General features: G+C 36.6%; 4 protein-coding genes across 4 annotated transcripts; 1 reads left to right on the top strand and 3 right to left on the bottom strand.

Moving 5' to 3' along the window:
- The first annotated feature begins 51 nt into the window (after nt 1-51).
- Nucleotides 52-4,301, top strand: LOC103578852 (vacuolar protein sorting-associated protein 16 homolog). The gene is made up of 13 exons (XM_014443097.2): nt 52-288; nt 355-541; nt 622-750; nt 1,087-1,231; nt 1,305-1,981; nt 2,053-2,180; nt 2,272-2,416; nt 2,670-2,804; nt 2,880-3,041; nt 3,100-3,249; nt 3,378-3,722; nt 3,789-3,892; nt 4,066-4,301. The coding sequence occupies exons 1-13, from the start codon at nt 233-235 to the stop codon at nt 4,208-4,210; spliced, it is 2,508 nt and encodes an 835-aa protein (XP_014298583.1). The 5' UTR covers nt 52-232; the 3' UTR covers nt 4,211-4,301.
- A 62-nt stretch (nt 4,302-4,363) lies between these two features.
- LOC103578853 (phosphopantothenate--cysteine ligase) lies at nt 4,364-6,614 on the bottom strand. The gene is made up of 6 exons (XM_008560074.3): nt 6,193-6,614; nt 5,986-6,116; nt 5,631-5,728; nt 5,058-5,272; nt 4,812-4,994; nt 4,364-4,743 (listed from the first exon to the last, which is right to left on the bottom strand). The coding sequence occupies exons 1-6, from the start codon at nt 6,319-6,321 to the stop codon at nt 4,570-4,572; spliced, it is 930 nt and encodes a 309-aa protein (XP_008558296.1). The 5' UTR covers nt 6,322-6,614; the 3' UTR covers nt 4,364-4,569.
- A 97-nt stretch (nt 6,615-6,711) lies between these two features.
- Nucleotides 6,712-7,419, bottom strand: LOC103578854 (cytochrome c oxidase subunit NDUFA4). Its single transcript, XM_008560075.3, has 3 exons — nt 7,260-7,419; nt 6,999-7,145; nt 6,712-6,920 (listed from the first exon to the last, which is right to left on the bottom strand). The coding sequence occupies exons 1-3, from the start codon at nt 7,299-7,301 to the stop codon at nt 6,873-6,875; spliced, it is 237 nt and encodes a 78-aa protein (XP_008558297.1). The 5' UTR covers nt 7,302-7,419; the 3' UTR covers nt 6,712-6,872.
- Nucleotides 7,420-8,840: 1,421 nt separating this feature from the next.
- LOC103578855 (ubiquitin carboxyl-terminal hydrolase 34) lies at nt 8,841-20,817 on the bottom strand. The gene is made up of 3 exons (XM_008560076.3): nt 20,362-20,817; nt 19,931-20,027; nt 8,841-19,863 (listed from the first exon to the last, which is right to left on the bottom strand). Exons 1-3 carry the CDS (start codon nt 20,402-20,404, stop codon nt 9,411-9,413), a joined length of 10,593 nt encoding a protein of 3,530 aa, XP_008558298.1. The 5' UTR covers nt 20,405-20,817; the 3' UTR covers nt 8,841-9,410.
- Between the last annotated feature and the right edge of the window lie 63 nt (nt 20,818-20,880).

Below are 20,880 nucleotides of genomic sequence, written 5' to 3'. Positions count from 1 at the left end.
TGCAATATTTATGAAGATATAGTTCGTTGCCAAGTTATCAATGCTGCCAATATATTTTTTTATTTAAGTGGGAATATGGACAAGTGAGAATTGGCGCCACTCCCGTTCCCGTTTAGTCTCTGGTTAATTTATCTGTCAAAGATTCATGTCACATTGTCACAAAAATAAATATATGACACATGATAATAAATAACAATAAAAAAAATTATTACTTCAATTACTTCGAATAACCATGCCTGTAATGTTGACAGCTGATTGGTTTCCCCTGGGGAGAGACACTTATTTCAGGTAATTGTTTTATTGCCAAAATCTGTCAATTATTTTATCATTTATGATAAATAATTTTATTAACAGAAAATTCGAGCTGTACCCAATTGAATTACAACATGAAGTAAATTTGAACAATCAGCTAATTGCTGCTCCTTATGGAGGATCCATTGCAGTTACGAGAGATCCGAAAAAATTTGTGAAAATTCAAGGTGCTAACAAACCTATAATATCTCTGTACTCATCATCAGGAAAAGTAACGACTAAATTTACAGTAAGTGTATTTATAATTAATGTAAGTACTTGAAAATTATCATTTTATAATTCAAATTAATGTTGTTGTTTATTTAAAAGTGGAACAGCGGGCAGTTAGTACGGATGGGATGGTCTCATCAAGAAGAGCTTCTCTGTGTTCAAGATGACGGAATGATTCTTAATTATGATCTTTTTGGATCATACCAAACTACTTTTAGTATGGGAAGTGTAAGTCAAATTATCTCGAGTTGCTGTTAGTTATTTTTGAGGACATTCAGAGGCAGTGTCCCCCACTTTTCAAAAATTTTCAATGACAACTGTCATAAGCGGATCTAAATTTTATTAAATAATTAAAAAGAAATTAAAGCATTAATTAAAAAAAAGGACAGCGTAGTTTCAATTTTGCTGAGATTTAGATTTTTAAAAATTACTTGCAGTTGTTATCAATTTGAAGTTAAACAAAATTTGATAAATATCCAGAAAAAAAGGATTTCTTCATAATACAAAAAATTTTTTGCGCTTAAATGCCCTCAAAAATTTATTACTTATTATTGTATATTTTAGGAAGCTAAAAATACCAAAGTTATAGATGCAAAATTTTTCACATCAGTAAATGGCACTGGAGTAGCCGTTTTAACTTCTACAAATTTAATATTTCTTGTAAATAATGTCGCTGACCCTAAAGTGAGACAATTACCCGAAATTCCCAGTAAGTTAATTATCTTAAGAAAAAAAAAGTTACGATTTTATATTAAATAATCTAAATTCTTTATTTTCTGTAGAACTGGGAGGTCCAATAGACTCCTGGTGTGTAGTCTGTTTCGAGAGACAGAGCCAGGTGATAATTTCAAATCAAAATGGGTTGTACCAAATCCAGCATATGGGAAAAACACCAGCGCCGATACCTTTCGGTAACTTATTTAGCAACAAGATAAATAATATCACCGCGATGGCAGTGTCAGCAAATAATTTGCATCTGGCATTGTACGGAGACACTGGACATTTGTACTTAGGATCGGTTGACCTGAAAGAAAAATATACAGAATGTATAACCGGGATCAACAAACCGCTCACAGACATCGCTTGGTGCGGAACGGAAGCGGTCGTTTGCTGCTGGAATAATTCTCTAATGGTCATTGGCCGCAGTGGTGACACTATTCTGCACGTCTACGACAGTCCCATCCATCTAGTAACTGAAGTTGACGGTGTCCGAGTTATTTCCGCGAGTTCTCATGAAATGATTCAAAAAGTCCCCAATGTCGTCCAGAAAATATTCCGTATCAACTCAACTGATCCCGCGTCCTATTTGCTTGAGGCTTCAAAACAATTTGAAAAGCGCAGTCACAAAGCCGATAGTTACATTGATCTAGTTAAAGACAAACTTGACAGTGCCATTAAGGATTGTGTTAACGCAGCCAGCCATGAGTTTGATCCCGAGACTCAGAAACTTCTCATGCGAGTAATTAATTTATTATTTTTTATATCAATAAATTAAGTACTTGCATTTTATTAATTACTTTTAAATTTTAGGCGGCTAAATTTGGAAAGGGATTCAGTAATTCCATTGATCCAGAACGTTACGTCACAATGTGTAGGATTTTGAGAGTTCTAAATGCCATAAGACATCCGACTGTTGGAATTCCGTTGACATTTACACAGTATCCTTTTTTTACCCCACTAATTATTATTAATTTTTTTTTTTTTTTGTTAATATTGGGATTTTAAATTTCTTAATAATTAATTAATTAGATTGGATTTATTGACTAATCAGGTGTTATTAGATCGTTTGGTAGTTAGAAGACATTATTATTTAGCTATTCAAATAGCGCGTCACTTACAAATACCTGAAGTTGATGGTGAAAGCAGAATTCTTGCTCACTGGGCTTGTTACAAGGTCTTATAAAAATTGTTTTTGCTTACTAGTTATCAATAACTCCATTTATTACATGGTGGCCACAAATATATGGAAATTTTTTTTTTTTTACATGATCACTCCGGAACTGCGCGTAGTAAAAAAACCCCCGGATACTTTTTGGAATTCCTCAATATTTCCCGGTTGTATTGAATTCCCTGACAATTTCCGATATTCCCCATTTGTGGCCATCCTGTATTATTGATAATTAATAATAATTTTTAAATAATTTTAGGTAAAACAATCAGTATTGGATAAAGAACAAATAGCTGAAGAGATAGCAGCTAAATTAGGCTACGCACGTGGAGTATCTTACAGCGAAATTGCTGAAAAAGCTGCCGATTGTGGTAGAAAACAATTAGCTATCAAAGTATTGATTTACAATAAGATTTTATTCAACAAATATTTATAACGACAAATATTTTATTTATTTTTGTATTTTAAGTTGATAGATTATGAGCCGAGAGCTCAACTCCAGGTGCCACTACTTTTGCGTCTTGGTGTCGAAAGAGCGGCGCTTGACAAAGCAGTAGAAAGTGGAAATACGGATTTAGTTTATCATGTTATTTTACATTTTCAAAAAAACATGCCTCTAGCTAATTTTGAGGTAATTTTAGAAAGCAACGAGTGATTTTATTTTAAGTAATTTGTTATATTATTTATAGATGTCAATAAAACATTGCCCACTCGCAATGTCACTGTACATTAAATATTGTCGGAATCATAATCGTGAAGCTTTGCTAGATATTTATGATATGTATGACGATTTTTATTCGCAAGCTCTCTGGTATATTAGAGAAAGTTATCAACCAAAGGTAATTTATTACATTATTACATTAGCTAATTAATCTATTATAGGTTTTTATAAACTAAAGACGACAGTAGTACTCGGGTAGTCTTGTAGGGACTGCAGATTGCTAATATTGTAATTAATTATATACAGAATGCATTAACTCGAGAGCCGCTATTACTAAACGCTCAAGAAAAATTCAAAATGGGACGTTATGACACTAATGCAGCATTGACTGAAGAACAAGTTAAATTACTTAAGTACCAAAGACAATTAGAGGAAACTTTACGCGAGTCGGTGATCGGAAAATCTCTTCATGATACAGTCCAACTATTGTTGATGCAAAATGAAGTTAAATTAGCTGATAAATTGCGCTCGGAGTACAAAATTCCTGACAGAAGGTACTGGTGGTTACGGATCCAGTGTCTGTCTGAACGCGGGCTTTGGAGTGAACTGGAGAAATTTTCTAAAAGCAAAAAATCTCCGATTGGCTATGAGGTATTTTTGTAAATTACTTTTGTTTAATTATTTATAGTTAATAAAAAATTATTATTTTTGAATTAGCCGTTCATTGACGAGTGCTTGAAGTACAATAATGTAGATGAGGGAAAAAAATATTTGACTCGTGTGAGAGACGAATTGAAAGTTAAATATCTAGCCAAGTTCAAGTAAGTTTTAAAACTTCATAAAAAAACGAATGATAAAAATTAGCGCATGTGCCATCCTTCCCACAAACAGAGACAAAAAATTAAACTCTTTGTAATATACTATAGCAAGCACGTAAATTGTTAATTAGTGTTGTAATTGATTATTTAATTATAAATATGTGTTTGCTAAACAGGATGCTAGTGGAAGCTGCTCAAACTGCCTACGAACAAAAAGATTCATCGGCGTTATCATTTGTATTGGCACAGTGCGGGCCGTCAGACAGATTACTAGCCGAAAAAATAAACGGAATGATAACTAGTCTTCGAAGTAATAAATAATTTAAACAATTTATTAATGTAAAAGAAGAAAAAATAAATTTTTTGTACATATTGTTTTATATTTAATAAAAAATAGAATAACAATTAATAATTTAAATTATTAATATTATAAAAATTATACGCGCAAAATATACAAATACACATGGCAAATAAATATAGCATATTTACATATATATATATATATATATGCTGACATCATACATATTTGGAAATATATTACGCACAAACAAATAAACGTTATACATACGTTGTATTTTTCGTATATATATATTTAAATGTAAATAATTATTTGCCGACTTAATTTTTTGAATACAAAATATTAAAAATAAAATCCTTCACCGTGTAAATTTCATATATTTTTAATGAGCTTCTAAAAATCGGGTGTAAATAATAAGAAGATCATTTATTATATATTTTTCAATTTCCTCCCCTTTTTCTATTTGCTCATCACTAAGCGTAATTTCATAACTTTTTTCTTTGGTGACCATCACCACTTTATTTTTGCGTGTGTGCAACATGTTTGCTATCACCAACTGTAAAATTAATCAGTCCAATTAAAAAAAAATAATAATGAAATGGGCAATAAAAAATATATATTTACATTGTGGTTGTATTTATTCAAAGCATCACGAGCTTTGGATATCAACAAATTTTCATCCGTCTCCAGTTTGAATGAAACCACAAAAGCTCTGGGCACCCACAGGCTCACCAGCGGCTTCAATATTTTAGGGACTAATTGCAGTGATATATTTGGCGGTCCACTTGATGGAATTTTATGAACTGACTGTTTTAAATAACTATGATTATTTATAATAATAAAGTTTATTGCGAGGGATACTTAAATTACCATTTCATTGGGCGGAATATAAAAGTCGGATACTGCGGCAGCTAAATACAAAATAGCACGACGTCCTAGTGGAGCAAGTGCCTGGCAAGCTGCCCTTAGTAGCCATAAATATTCAGCGACAGTTGTAAATGTTATTTCTAATAATTTTTCTTGTTCCAATGCTTGTTTATATTTCTTTAGCACCTCAGCAATACGCTCGGAATGTTCTGGCAATACTAGTAATTCATACATTAAAATTTATTACTAAATCTAGCTAATGAATATGTCCATGATATATCATTTACTTGTGATCATGAGAAAAATTTTATTACTCGCTTAAAATTAAGTGTACAGCTCCAACTCATCCAAATTGTTATAGGAAATTTACCGCTCTACAAAAAAGATCTCTTACATTTTTTTGATAAACCTACTCATTTGAGAGATATTCAAGTTCTAAATATAAAGAATTTTTGATATCATTAATGATGATTTGATGATATCATTAATAAATGATTTATATCATGGACAAGTAAAAAAATCTAATTTGAGAAACAACGAACACCCTAATGAGTATATATATTTGAATAAAATTACTTGTTACTACATCTTTTCCATTAATTTCATTCGTCTCCAGCATGTCTAAAAATTTTTGTCCAGTAAAATGTCTTGAATACGGTTCAAGAGTTTTAAGCCTAAATAATCGATAAAAAAATTAATTAATTAAAATAAATTAACTGTAACCAAGGCTGGGCCATACTTAACGAATCATCGAATTTCATATTTCTATTAATTTATTAATTAATTAATTATCATTAAAATTTCAAGGTACGGCTCAGCCTCTGATTAAAAAAAGATTCAAAACGATTCATTTTACTACTATATAGATATACATTCATCATTAAGTGAATCATTTTGCTTAATCAGTGTCTTAACGTAACTAGTAAATTACCTAAACATAAATATAACAGCATATCCACGTTCTAAAAAATACTCCGCAGATACAGAACCTCTGGTACCAGCACTAAAATTGTCAACAAATCTAACTGTGTTATGCTCCAATGGCACTGTGGTTCCTCCACTCTAAAAAATAGACAAACATTCTTATCAGATCCCCACAAAAATTATCTCAATTCCTCAATCATAAAAAATAACTCACCGTAACCAAAACAATTCCCTTGGCACTGGGTCCTTGTCGCTCAGTAAAGTTTTTCAACAACTCAATGCTATTATCTAAATCTCTAGGTGCCGGAAGATTCGCATAAAAGTCTTCCCAGTTTGATCCCATTTTAATAATATATACAAACAATTAATCTTTATTTAAATTCAAAAAAGATCCCTATGAATTAACCTCTAAAACAATTTCCTAACTTGTAATTAAATTTACTTATTTAGATCTAATTAATTACTAACAAACTTTGTAAGTAATTACGAGTAATTACTAGTACTGCAACTTTCAATTAATTATTTAATTAAATCACATATTATTGATATAAAAATATATATATTTATAAAAAAGATAACGTCCGACAGTGACGTCTTAGAACATATGGAGCCTCTTATATAATGACCAGAAAAATAATTAATTTTTCTTAAGACCTTTTATTTAATTGACTATTGATTAATTTTAATTTTAAATAAATAAATAAATGCGGAAAATTAAAAAATACGAGATAAATAGATACTATATTTAAAACATTTTATTTTTACACTGCGTTTGTATCATTTTATATTTTTTTAACTGATGATTATAATAAATACAGTTTACCAAAACATTATTTATGATACATGCGTTAGTAACCTATTAAATTATTATTTAAATAAATGTTATTTATTTATTTAGTACTCTGGAACTGGTGATTTTGAATGATCAACTTGAGATTTAAACTGAAAGTAAATAAGAAATAAAAAAATAATTATTGCTTGGGTTTGTTGTCAAAATATATAATAAAGATCAATATATACCTTGTACTGTTTAGTTTTGTATTCTTGCCATGGTTCTGGGTTCCTTTTTCTGCTCCATGTCACATCAGGGTTTTTCGTTGCTAAACGTATTAAGTATCCACTTGCTCCTATACCTCCGACAATAACACAAGCAAACAGAGGCAGTAGCTGGATAAATGTGGGAAAAAAAATATTTTTATTAATGATTGTAATTAGATCGAGAAATTAATTGATTTAAAGGTAGTAATTTACTTGACAGTGGATCAAACTGAGAGTACTTACAGAGGGATTTTTCTTCAGACTTTTCAAATCCATTCCCAACATTTTTGAGGATTTTTTAGTTACGTGATCGGCGATTAAAATTTAATTTCTTCTACACCTTTCTACTCTTTTTTGCGGGTTTAACCCTAGTACTGCACATAAAATTGTGAATGTAAGATGAGATAAATTTATATTGAGGGCTTGATATTGGGTTGTAAACAACGACCTCTATTTTGTGTTGTTTTATCGGCAGAGTTTAAGAAGTTGCTTACAGCGTCAAAATATTTATTTAAATTTTACGATTTACTTGTTTTTGTGAACATAAAATAATTGATTGGCAGTTGTCATTAATTGGGTGTAATGTAGCAGACATGAAACAGTTTATAAAATTAAAAATAAATATAATAAATTAAAATCATCAAGTTTAAAAATGAATGTGAATGTAGCATGATCTTGAAGTTAGCCGACTTCTAATAATTTTTTGACATTTTAAAAATCAATAGATTATAAAGAAAATAATATTTGAAAAATTTCACTTATAGCTTTTTGAATTTTCTACATGTGCATATTTTTATTTATTTTTTTTTTGTAACTGATTTGTTAAACAAAAACATCCGAACATTGCTAATTGTCTTCAAACTTCAAAATCATGAATTTGGCAGACAGGAGGCAGTTTAAAAATTTTGAATAAATAAATAAATAAATAAATAAATCAAAATAATAAAATTTAAAAAAATGCACGTACTGATTTTTCAAATATTTAAATACGCATTTTCTAATTTTTATCCTACTAAAATTTTATTTATTTATTTAAAAATTCAAAAAAATTAACAATTGACAGCTACGTTTACACTCATAGTTTTGAAAAACGCGCATACTTTTTCATTGATCTAAATTCGTGTATTTTTTAATTTTTTATTATACGAGCATTTTATTTATTTATTCAAAAATTCCTACTTGTCAGTTACATTAACTCTCACCGTTAATTTTAATTTATAAAAAAAATACATGAGTGAATGTAGCAGACATCAGACAAATTTAAAATTATTAATAGAGTAAATAATTAAAAAAATTTTGAAGTTAATAAGTGCATTTTTTATAAATATTATTTTTTAAATTATTTAAAATTTTAAATTTGATGTCTGCTACATTCACACTCGTAAGAAAGACTTATTAATATAAGTGTGAATGTAGCAGACAATTATAATTTTTTTTAATTTTAAAATAAACAAATAAAAAGTAAGTAGAGTTAAAATTAAAAAAGGCACATTTAGATAAACGAAAAATCCTTACGCGCATTTTTTTAAATTTAAATATTTCAATTAATTAATTTATTTATTTCAAATTTATAAATCGTCTTATGTCTGCTACATTCACACTCACTTATCTATTAAAATTTATTTACTACTAAACTAAATATATATGAAAATAAATATTTAACACTGAAACAAATAATAAATTACTATTGGTGTGAATTTATATAATTTTCTTGATAACTACATCTTATCATTTAAAAAATGACTATAAAAAATTGATAATTATTAACGTACTCACTTAGGTATAAATAATAATAATAGTAATAAACATGTACAATTGATGAAATAATTAGCAGATTAAATAATATTTTATTAATTACTTTTTTTTTATAATAAAAAAAATCATTAAATTCACTCATACGAATCGTGTTCCAGGCCAACAAATCTTGTGCCCATTTAAAATAATAATTATTTAATTTATCAATTTTTTTATATATATTCTGGCAAATAATTCGCAAAAAGCTATACACAAAGTTCAGTCCCAATAAATTGTGTGTGTTATACAATTACAATAAAAACGCCACACGATTAATCCGTGAGCACTCATTATAATAATTAATTAATTAATTTTTTTTTAATTTTTTATTTTCAAATTCTCACTTTCATAAACTTACAGTGTCTCTCACACTCTTCCTCACTCTTCTCTCACACTCTTTTATTATCAATCATTTTTTATTATTTTGTTTTATATTTTTAATTACTTATTTATTTTAATGAATTTTCACCTGAGTGAGGAAGAAAACAAATTAACCATTGGCTTGTTGTACAAACCTCGAGTTATAATTATAATCATTATTATTATTATTTATTATTTTTTATTATTTATCATTATTGTAATAATATTTAATAAATTCATTTAATTGTTTTTAGTTTGCATTGTCACAATCACTTGAAGATTAACAATTGTTTTTTCAAGCATCTCTAACCACGATACATTTGTCATAGAACACATTAGTTGGTTAGTTCGGCTGCCAGTTGACGAAGCAGACATAAGACTCGAGGGTGACAATGAAGTTCCATCAACACTTGGAGACAACTTACTGACAGTTGTCTTGCTGTTGTCTGGATTACTTGTGCGCTCATCACCTGAATCTGTTGATTTGGTTTCTTGTTTTTCTCCCGCTGGTTCACTCTTATCCTCGACATCCATTACCGCATTGCTCTCATGCTCTTGATGATTGACAGTAGGTGTTTCGTCAACATTTGCAGGAGACTGACTTCTTCTTCTGGCGCTGTCGTCCTCACACTCGTTGCTAGGTGTAAATTTACGTTTTTTAGCCGGGGCTTCAATGTCCTGTTGCTGAGTACTAGTTTCTTTAAGTCGCGCATTTCTAGTGCGAGTAAGAAGAGTCTCTAGTGCCTGATGAAGAGATTTGGGTGGTTCTACTTGACTACCGCTGCTGTAAACTAGTGCAAGAGCACGTAGATCACCCGTGAGGCGGTGCGCAGCAGCTTTGACATCTACTGAGTCGACCATCGTGCTCAGGCTGCTGACCAAGTTATCAATTAGCGAGCAAGTTTGCTCGGTTAACACGTGGTTAGCAAGCTTGGGAAAAAATGTCTTGAGGAAGGCGTGAATTGCCGGTACGCCGAGTGATGATCTTTCGTCCAGCAAGACTGCGTCCACGTAGTCGACCGTGTATGAGGAACATAAAAGTGCTGTTATATGTTTGCGATCAATATGAGCGGCTGCATGAACATCTAACCACAGTCGAGGGAATAATGCGAGATGAAGTGGCACTCCTTCAAATCCTAGCATTGCACTTAAATTAACCAGAGTTTCAGTCATGCAGTCGTGATTTATGGCTAGTCTGCACATAACATCAATCAGCTCGTGATACGGAAGATAAAATTCTAATAGAGCACTGTCGTACTCGGGATCAGAGCCTTTGGTAGCTTCCAACTGAGAGTGTGGTACTGCCATTTGAACCATAGGCCTTGCTGGTCGCGCAGCTATTTTTCCTGAAGGTGTTGAACGTCTTGGTAGATAAGGACCGGGTGGTACAGCCGGGTGGGACTCTTGAAGAGCGGCATGGCAGTGCGAGAGCAAAGGTGCGAGTATTAATATCGCTTCTGCAGGTACTAACATCACTAACTCTTTTAGTAATTCAATAGCTAAGTTTCTTATCTCAGGGGGATTATAAGTGTTGAGTAAAGTCGCGAGTTTACGAAGTACATCAGGCCATTCTTTACAATTAGCTAGGATACTCCTGGCATCAGGACCGTCTCGAGCTGTTCTCATGCATCGAACAAGATCGACTATTATGGCGATTAATTCTGCTAGGTCACTAGCAACATGGCATGCCGTTGCTTCGTGGTACATTATGTGCAACATGTGGAAGGCCTCAAGAGCCATTCCCAGCCCGCCGTTATAGACCACGTAGAGACGGTCATCGTCAGACTCAATGAGAATTCTAAATGCTGATATGAGTGTCGCCCAGCAGGATCTACCATCCAGGCCCTGGAGATATGACGACAAAGTTCCACGTCTGAATGTCGCAATGTCTGCTTCCTCTTGCTCTGTTTGGTCGGGATGTCGGGCCACCAGCAAGTGCATAAGTTTGAATAACTCGTCGACGGCCGTTGAATACTGTGTAGGATGAGGAGTTATATTTTTAAAAGCCCACTGGATATTTTGATGGGCTGCCAGTTGACGTGTGAATGCACGTGACTGCTGACAGCAGAGTCTCAAGAGCCCGTAGTAAGCTGGTAACATTACACGGTTAAATAAAACAACATCTTGGTCTTCGTGGTCGGCTAGAATGTAATTGAAAGCAATGTTTTTGGTGATATGAGGATTGTGAAGTATCATCGTGACGTTTTCTGGGCAGTCTACGCAGACATGGTGCCAGAATAATAATACAGCTTGCTTGTTGTGGTGAACAGGAATACTCGGTTCCGATAATTTCGGATGAAATAATGTCCACAAATCATTTAAATACTGTCCAAACATTAATTTTTCAGTTTTAGAAACAACGCAGTAGGTCATCAATGCAAAGTATGCGGTTAATTTCATGGTACCGTGAGTTTGAATGTCTATAAAATGACGGGCAGGTTGAAGTAATCTTAATAATGCTGTGTAAATTTGATGAAGTATTATTGTTGCTTCGGAGGGCAATTGGAACTCTCGAGTTGAATTGCAACCGAGACCAAGTCGGTGAGTGCTTCGGTATCCTTGGCGAAAATGAGTTGAGGGTACGAGCGATACGAGAAGGAAAGCTGCGGCAGAACGGACTCTTTGATTTGAATGCTCGATTAAAAAATGTTGCAACCAGGTATCGAGCTCTTGGAGGACCCAAGTGTGGGCTAATTTACTCCTGGTGACTGCGAGCGCTAGCCACTCGAGGGCTGCATGAGGCGCAGCTCTCGCGGCGTCCCAAACGCGGCTCAAGATCAGCTGAGTCATCGAGGGCAGTCCTGTGGGATTAGAGCCTTCTGTCAGTAGCGTAAGTAATTTAAAAAATGGCTGGCATGTGTCCGTGTGTTTGGTGATGGCTTGAAAGATCATGGTGACAATGTGGATGGCGAGTCTATCATTCCACCGGCACAGTGACTGGATAAGATTGCGGGTTTGGTTAAGATTAATAACATCGCGAGTCTGTTGATATAAAAACGGGAAACCTTTGCCGCCAGCGACGGCGCTGCGATCTGCTGGAGACAGCGTTAGTCGATGATCAGGTCCTCGGCTTCTTTCAACGAGAGTTGCTATCAGGGTTATCATTTTATCCAGCGAAGCTGGTCGCAATTTTTCAGCTGGCACTGCTACAACAATTTCCTCCTCTTCTTCCTCTTCTTCCTCGCTGACAGTGTCAACCATCTCGAGAGTTTTGTGCCCAAGATAAAAATTAATCATCGTAGATATCGCCTGGACTCTGATCAAAAATAACGTCTCTTCTTCTCCCATTTTGCAGAACTCGTACAAGAAACTAAAGTACTCGGTTAGATGCTTGAGATGTTGCTTGGCGTGTTCCATCAACGACAACAACATTCTGACGAATCGCGTGACGCAGGACTGGGTACCGACGCCATTGAACTGATTGTCCGAAGATTCGTCTTCATTTTCACACAACAGGTACAGAGGAGCTTGAGTGGATCTTAATCGTTGTATCACATGAATACACAGTCGCTGGAACATCTGACGCACCATTTGATTCGGACACTTGACTAGAATTTGTATAGGCCACCAGGAATCACTGGCCATGCGTTCAAGAAATCTTGCACATGCTCCAGCTGAGGCGTTGAACTGTTTTGTCAGCAACTCAACCCATTGGACCATCGTTGGTTTCTCTTTAGCATGAATAAATGTCTCCATGAAAAACGACGTTGATAACTCTGCCGACATTTCCGTAACATCTGGATACAGTGACAGCAGAGTACCTGGTATATATCCGCATATTTGCCACATAAAACTAAAATACGTGTGCTCAAATATATTTTTGTCTTGAAGAAAATGCATGTTGTCCTGCCAAATCCAATCTTCCAGTTCTTTATTAAGTTCCAACTGCGCATAAAGTTTTTCATTAAAACGATTTGGATCCTCATGAATAGTCGCAACTACCGACGGACTTGAACCAGTAGCTTCCTCTTCTTTGTGTTGCTCAGAACTGGGATCTGCGCACCATTCGTAAAAGAGCATGTACGCTGAATTTGTTTTTTCAAAACTGAAATCCATAAATTTATCAGTTACCGAGTCATAAGTTTTGCTTGTCATTTCACCACCGAAACATTCAGCGGCTATTTGACTGGGATCAAAAGGTTTAACTTCTGCGTCGTTAAATAAAAACCACTTGTCCTTGTTGGCAGAAGTACGATCTCGAATAAAACTATAGTAGTGTCCACCATCAGCAGTTCCAGTGTGAACAGTAACGCCAATTAACTCATACTGGTAGTGCTCAGCCCTCGCATTATCATCGTCTTTATCAATATTTATTTTATCATCATTCTCACACTCGGTTTTGTCGCACTCTCCTTTACGTTTATCCTCCCGATAGTGCTGAGGAATTAATTTTTTCTCTACATAACCCGACATGTCCAGTCTCAGTGGAAAACTAAAGTGCGTGTTTACTTTTTCTTTCAACATCGTGCCCATATTGAATGTATATCGCATAGTATTAAAGCACAAAATATGGGGTAACTTTTTGAAACACGCGCGCTTTTCAGCTCTGGCTTTTTTACCGCACTGCGAGCACGTGTACATATTATCGCCTTCCAATGTGTCTTTTACTGTGACTTCATCAAGACTTTCGTAAAGATTTCTCATGTCCGCAACTTGACAACGGACTGTATAAAATTCTTCGACAGTTCTGCTGACATGCTCGCAATCAAGCGAGACCACGTTGTTAGAAATAACTCCGCAAAATAAAGTTTTCACGAGAGTTTTCAAGTCTGACGTCATTTCTTCTAGCTTTGATACAAGATCTATAAAAAATTCAGCCATGTCTTTTTGTTCACCGGTATTCAGAGGCTCGTGGTTCATCGTGTAGACACGACAAAAACTTCTTGGATTGTAGGCCTTCCGTTCAGACTCTAGGAGATACGCGAACATCCTCTGAAGTTCTCTTAATGTTAGCTGGTGTTTGTTAGCACGATTGCAGTCTGCGCTGAGTATCGCGAGTCTTGCTTGGGGCATCATATATAAATGTTGCATGCAGCTGGCCATGTAGCAGGTGGCTCCTAAATTAGTTAATCCGACATACCCACAGTCAGAGCGACCGTCTTCGTGCGGCCAGTAGTCCCACGGGTACGGCGAGTGTGGTCCAGGTTTGTGTTGAGTCAGAAGTTTTTCATGTAAAATTCGGTAATTGTCGGGCGCAGACTTTGCGAGCTCGGCTAGAAGGTCAAAGGCCGCGGACCTTGAGACTTGACTCTTGCATTTCGGCACGTGTTTCATTCGAGAGTTGGGCAGAGCAAAAAGAAAATCAAAGACTCGGTGAAGTAAATTCTGTCCAATCTTTGATTGTTTGCATGGTGGATTGTGTGACATAATATTGCATGTAAGATTTAAAAGCCCAACAAGTGCGTCGTCTTCGACGGTATTGTGACGAGTTTCCAAGTGCTCACGATTAAGTACCGAGTCTATAACGCTGCTGGCCAAGGCTTCCAAATCTATCGTGCCTCCTTGCTCAGACTCATCAGCTCCGACTTCTCTGATGGCTTCATCAGGTAGCGCGTCGACAAGTCTACACACTAGCCAAAAGTAATCACGGCATGCAGGACCGTAAGGTTCTTTGCCGTCTTCGTGAATCGCCGAATGAAGATGCAGAGGAAGATCAGGCCGACGTCTGTGAGACGGTTGCATCGCTTCAGCGAATACCAAGTGCTCCAGCAGAGTGTTCAACATTGGGACAATCAACGCAGTGTTATCACCTTTATCATTTGTTTTTTCTTCGTCTTCTTCGTGGACTGTTGTCCCTAAACAAAGACGGTACAATGCCGTACAAACTTCTCGGCGTACCGCTGGCTCAGGGTCTTCTAAAACTAATCTTCGGAGCCACGTGTTACCAAATAACTCAGAAGATGAAAAAAGAGTCTGTCGGACACGTGGGTCACTGTGAACCCAGCAGACAAGTAGAGCCATAGTGTAATGAATCACTTGCGACCTTCCAAAAAGTCCAGTTTTATAGTGATTGGGATCACGCGGCATAGAAGCGGCATTTAAAATACTTGTTATTCTTGTCATTACCGTGTCAACAGTCATCATGGCGAGCATCGCATCACTCAATCGCGGTACAATTAATTTTTCAGATTTAGGTCGTTTCTTTTCTTCACGTACGACTCCTAAATGGCAGAGCTGTTTAAGTAAACTCGCGAGACAGTCTTGCTGCCATTCGCTGCCGTCGCCACGTTCTAAACACCCGGACATGAAGATGTCAAAAAGATGTCGTAAGCCGCCGTGTTGGACAAAGTTTGTAGCCCAGGGTACTGAGTCTTCAGCAACCGTCTGGTCTTTGTTGTCACCTTGAGTTTCTTCAGAGGCGTCACCGCCGCCTTCATGGACGGGAGTTATCGTGACAGAATTGGAGCAAGAGACCGGAGACGAGGGTGGGTTCCTTCTGCTGAGTGACTCGACGATGTAGAGTGAGTACATAAGTTTCTGCGGACTCGCTGGGTCAAGTAGTTCAGGTAGAGATGTTTCTCCGAGTTTCTGAAACCCTCTGAGTAAAGTTGGACTGGTAGGCAGTAGCATAAGAGTATCCCATACTCTGCGAGATAAAACTTGTGCTTTGGTATGCGGTATTTTCTGTCCACCTTTCACCATAGACTTCATTGCACTCAAGGTCCTCATTAATGTAAACAGCTGCTCGAAGTACTGATGCTTCAGGAGTAATAAAGTTGGCAGTGATTCTCGTGGCGGAGGAGGTAACAGTGAAGCTGAATCTACGTCACGTTTTCCTCGACTGACATTGCCACCGCGATTACCAGAAGCGCCGAGAGAAATGAATACCAACTGTCCGTCTTTGAATCCCATTTCTTGCAGTGTCTTCTCGTCGTATTCAAACGTCAACTCCTGGCCTTGAGTTATCATTCTGATGGGTCCGTCTGTCAAAAGAGTTCCCAGGACTGATGAGTTGGTATTCGATGAACCTGACGCTGAAGACTCGGCATTTGTTTTATTATTTTGTGTATCATCCCACCACTTGGCTACTTCCGCTCTCAAGTCGGCTACGTAGTCGGTACTCAGCAGTGAAAATGTTGTTTTGTCAGGAATTCCAGCGGGTTGTACATAAATTTTCAGGTGCTGTCCTTTGTCAGAGCTGCTCATAGCGACATGGGAACCAGCTCCGCGTCCTTCCAATGCCCATCGACGTAAATGATACGCGTAACGTTTTCTAAATGCCTCCAAGTGAGTACGGAGAAGTAAAAGCGCCCGCTGTATACACCGAAGACTCGCTTCTTCGTTATTCTCCAAGTCCGCGCTTGCCGCTTCCAGATGAGTCATGCATTGAGATACAAATTCCGCTTCTTGGGTCAATTGACGAGACATGTAGTAGCCATTGAGATATTGTATGGCCGCCATACTGACATCTGTTGATTTAGCTCTTAAAGCTATTCGCCATAGAAAATCCATTCCCACAGAATCAACTTCTCTTAATGGACGATCTAGATGAGCAGCTGCCAAACGAGCCAAATTACACAGCTGTTGAAATAAACTTAATCCGGTCATGCTGATTGTTTCTGGTGGTAAACTGGGTAATTTACGCATACACAGATGCTTCAAAGTGTCCATTCCAAGTGCATGTTGCTCTGTTGATTTAGCCTGACTCAGCAGCCAGCTAAAAAGCTCATCAGCACACGTCGGATCTTGGGAGAGACATTGCCAGAGTATGTCTACTTGTTCTAAACTCAAGCGAAAACAATCTGGCGATCCGAGAGGCGAAAATATTGAAGATAAAAATTGTAATCTTACTTGTACTTCAGTTTGGTGTGAATATAAATTCATTGAATTTGAATTATTTGAATTATTCGCGTAATTACTTGTGTATGCTTTTAAATTACTGAAAAAATGTTTCATCATACCGCGTTCTCGGTCAGCCCAAGTAGTGATAGTGTGCGCGTCCATTGCCCCAAATTGCTGGAAACTTGCGAGTAGCTTTGGTAGTAATCTGAGTGACACGACCACTGAATGATTAGCTGCCAGATTCTCCAAGCAACCTTCGATAAATTTCATAGGAATTAAACGGTCGACATTGAAACACAAAAGATTACACAGCGCTTTCTCTGCTTCAAGAGCCAATCCTTCGCCCAGCTGACCAATTTTATCGTCTTGAAGAAGATCCCAGAGCAGTGTGTTTCCAGGCTTGCATACTGTCTCTAAATTAAACTGGGATGCGAGTCGCGAGCTCATGGACTGCTGTCTCATAGCTCTTCTGCGAACTTGCGGAGGCCGGAAGACGGATCTCCTCATGGTCATTGCGTGGGGAGCGTGATGGTGGTGATGATGGTGATGCTGATGATGATTGTGGTGGTGAGAATGAGGAGCGTAAGCTTGCATTTGAATTGTACTCAAGTGTCTGGCAGCCAGCTGAGCTAACTCTTCTTCGCACCCGCTCTCTTCTCCGTCGAAATCCGCCATATTTTTTTCACTTTTATTGGAAATTCTGCTGCTATAAGATCCCTCCTCGTCGGACAGCATGTCATCCAGTCCAGAAGGTAGAAATGATTGACCAGTAGCGTGAACAAGGCCCGCGAGTTCTGATATAACGGCACCTGTTGGATCAGTAGCACCAACGACAACTCCAGCTGCCACAGGATCGCTGTCTTCGTCGTGTGAACTGTCAATTGAATCTGGATCCCTTGTTAATGATCCGTGCTCCACCAACGACATGTACTTATCACTGTTTTTACTAGTACTTCTCAGTAAGGTCGTCGTAGGAACTTGCTGATCATTGGGTTCCAATAGAGATCTCTGCTGCTGTTTAACGCAGTCCAAAGTGTCTATCTTGGGCTCTTTTGACGCTGAATCCAAACCAGCATTATCTATTCTCGACTTATCCTCAACATCCAGCGAATCTGGTCCCTCGCTTGGCAAATCCTGTGACTCTCTATCCTCAGATACAACAATATTACCCTGTATATTTTCCTCCACATTAACCAAACGTTTTTGCGGTGTCTTACGTTTTCGTAATATTTTTCTTTTTTTCTTCTCATGAATAATCGGCTCTTCGGCTGCTGACTTTTCTGTATCAGCTTCTGCATCCGATCCACTTTGTGTCTTTACCTTTCTATTGTACAATCTCACTTCTGTGTTTGTGTCATCATCAATAGGACTCGTAGTGATGGGAGGCGTACTGCGGTCTAATTTATCACCAGCAAATTCATCAACTTCTAAATTAGATTCCACTGGCATTCTATCGATACTTTTTCCTTTACAATTTCCCTCACAGTCACTGCTGTCACCACGAGCTTGTTTCCTAGGCGAGGGACCTTCTGACGGTGCTGGACTAGGCTCTTCTTCATCTTCCTCAGGACTACTGCCGTCCATACCACTGGGATCGCTGCTACTGCTGTCAATGTCATCGGGACCACGTGATAAATCGCGATTTTTTATTGACAACCCACCGGGATATCCTGGAGCACCTGATGTCCATATAAATTTAATCAACGCAGAGGCTAAAAAGAGACTCTGCTCGGTGTGATCTTTTGGCTCGAGTTTCCCAAGCAATGAGTAGAGATGGAGAACTGGTGTCGGTGCTAGATGTTTAACCAAAGGTGCAAGTAGGTCATAAACTGGACGTGCGCAATGTTTCAATTGTGCTGCTTGCCACATTGTGTCCATGTCCGTCGAAGATATTCTTCCCTCCATTGCCAGGAAGCTCAGGACAATATGACTCTGTTTTATCACCTCGACATGTAGGTTTGGTCCAAATATATGAGATATTATATTATTTTCCGTTAACCAGGCGGCCAACGCATGACCAACTTGCTCGACTTCTGCGACCGTTTCACTGTTGCATAATTCATTGAACGCCGTAATGTGAACGTTTATCTGAGCGATGCCAGCAAGTCTCATTGTTAAAGTTGTGCTTGTAAAATATTTAAAAGCTAAATCTAAACCATCGCGATCAAAAGTCGGCAGTACTGCGTCTGCTGGATCTTTAACAGCGCTCCACATAAAATCAGCCATTGTCCTAACAACTGGTGTTCGTAAATCTTTATCAGCAAGACGGCACATGTACTTCATAACTCGACTTCTCAGTGGCACATATAATTGCAAAATACTTGGATAATTAAGCCACAATTTAAGATTATAAATAACAGCTACCAAAGAGTGGGCCAGGCCAACTGGAAGCGGTTCCTCCATGTCAAAACAGGAAGACATTAAATTTATACCATTTTCACGACAAAATAACGAAACAACACGAATAAGCGGTGCTGGTACTTCAGGATCTTGAGGCTCACAAAATCCTCCTTCGTCTTTAACTGGTGCAAGTGGATTCAAAGCACCGCCATGCTTCATGGCAATGTACAGAGGGAAATTCAAAAGAAATATCTTCGACAGCAAATGAAATAATTTTTCCCGATCCTGTTGAGTCCAGCGGTGCTTTGATTTATAATCACTTGCTGCCACAGCTGTTGACGACTCAGAACCTTTTTCCTTTCCTTCTTTCGTCTCTTCTTTCTCTCGTGACTCCTTATCATCTGTCTCCACACCCTTGTCATCATTATCACACCCAGTTGATTTATCAGCTCCATCCTCCTTTTTACTCTGGATCGCTTTTAGCTGCTGAAGTGTGCACAGGACAACGCTATGGGTCAAACGTATAAACCTCTCAAAGTTCTTCGAGTCACGATAACAACACATACATTGTCTGAAAATCACCAATCAATTACTCAATTTATAAAATTAAATTCTATAAAACCACTAACCAATCTTACCTTTGAACCCATTGATTAACATAGTGGAGTATAATGTCCACATCTATGGCACAAAGAGAGGCAACCTCGTCAGGCTCTTTCGAGGAACGTTCCTCGTCTGAAATAAAAGTAAATAAAAAAAAAAAATTAATTAATCGCAATATCTAACTCCATTAATCTACACCAGCTAGCAACGAATTGCGACAAATCGAATCACCAGACAATTGTCACTAGTAAAACAACAAAGACAATAATGTCAGCTATAATATAACCAAAAAATTTGCCACTCGTTAAAAATATAACTCGAGTATAAAAGAGTATCAACAAATAATATCAGTCATCACGAGCCACAATTATTTATAATCGTGCTGATTATTATTTAAAACCCGCCAACAAGATAAATAAAATATAAAAAAAAGTAAATAAGTAAATAAATAAAATAAAATGCTTACATGAAAGCAAAAGGTCGTGAAAATCAACACACACATCGCACATGATTCTCTTTATCTTGGCTTATAAACAAATAACCCAATGATGAGCTCTAATTTAAATTACACGATTTAATAATAATAACCATATTAATTATTACTGTAAACACCAACAACCTCAACATTTTTAAAACATTTTATATTTATATTTTTTTATGATCCTCAACAGTTTATTAATCTCTCCCAGTTACCATATTGGTGTGCACAATTTTATTTTATGTATATCTCTACGTTTATACATAAGCACACATCCATCAGCACATATATGTATATAAATATATATGTGTTATACTCTCCTTCTTTTTCACGATGTCTTTGTCTCGTTTTTTTTTACTCTACAGTTTATTGTATGCACAATTTCAATCGAGACTTGAGTATTATCGGGACGGCGAAAATGGGCCTCAGTGAATAGGGAACGATTAAATGATTAAGTTGGCAGAAATGTGTATTAAGCATTCCAATAGGCTGGTGCGTTTATTCTGT

The sequence above is a fragment of the Microplitis demolitor genome, chromosome 8 (assembly GCF_026212275.2).
Source record: "Microplitis demolitor isolate Queensland-Clemson2020A chromosome 8, iyMicDemo2.1a, whole genome shotgun sequence".
Taxonomy (NCBI): domain Eukaryota; kingdom Metazoa; phylum Arthropoda; class Insecta; order Hymenoptera; family Braconidae; genus Microplitis; species Microplitis demolitor.
Note: the sequence above shows the minus strand (reverse complement) of the source record. Positions and strands in the feature narration are given on the sequence as shown.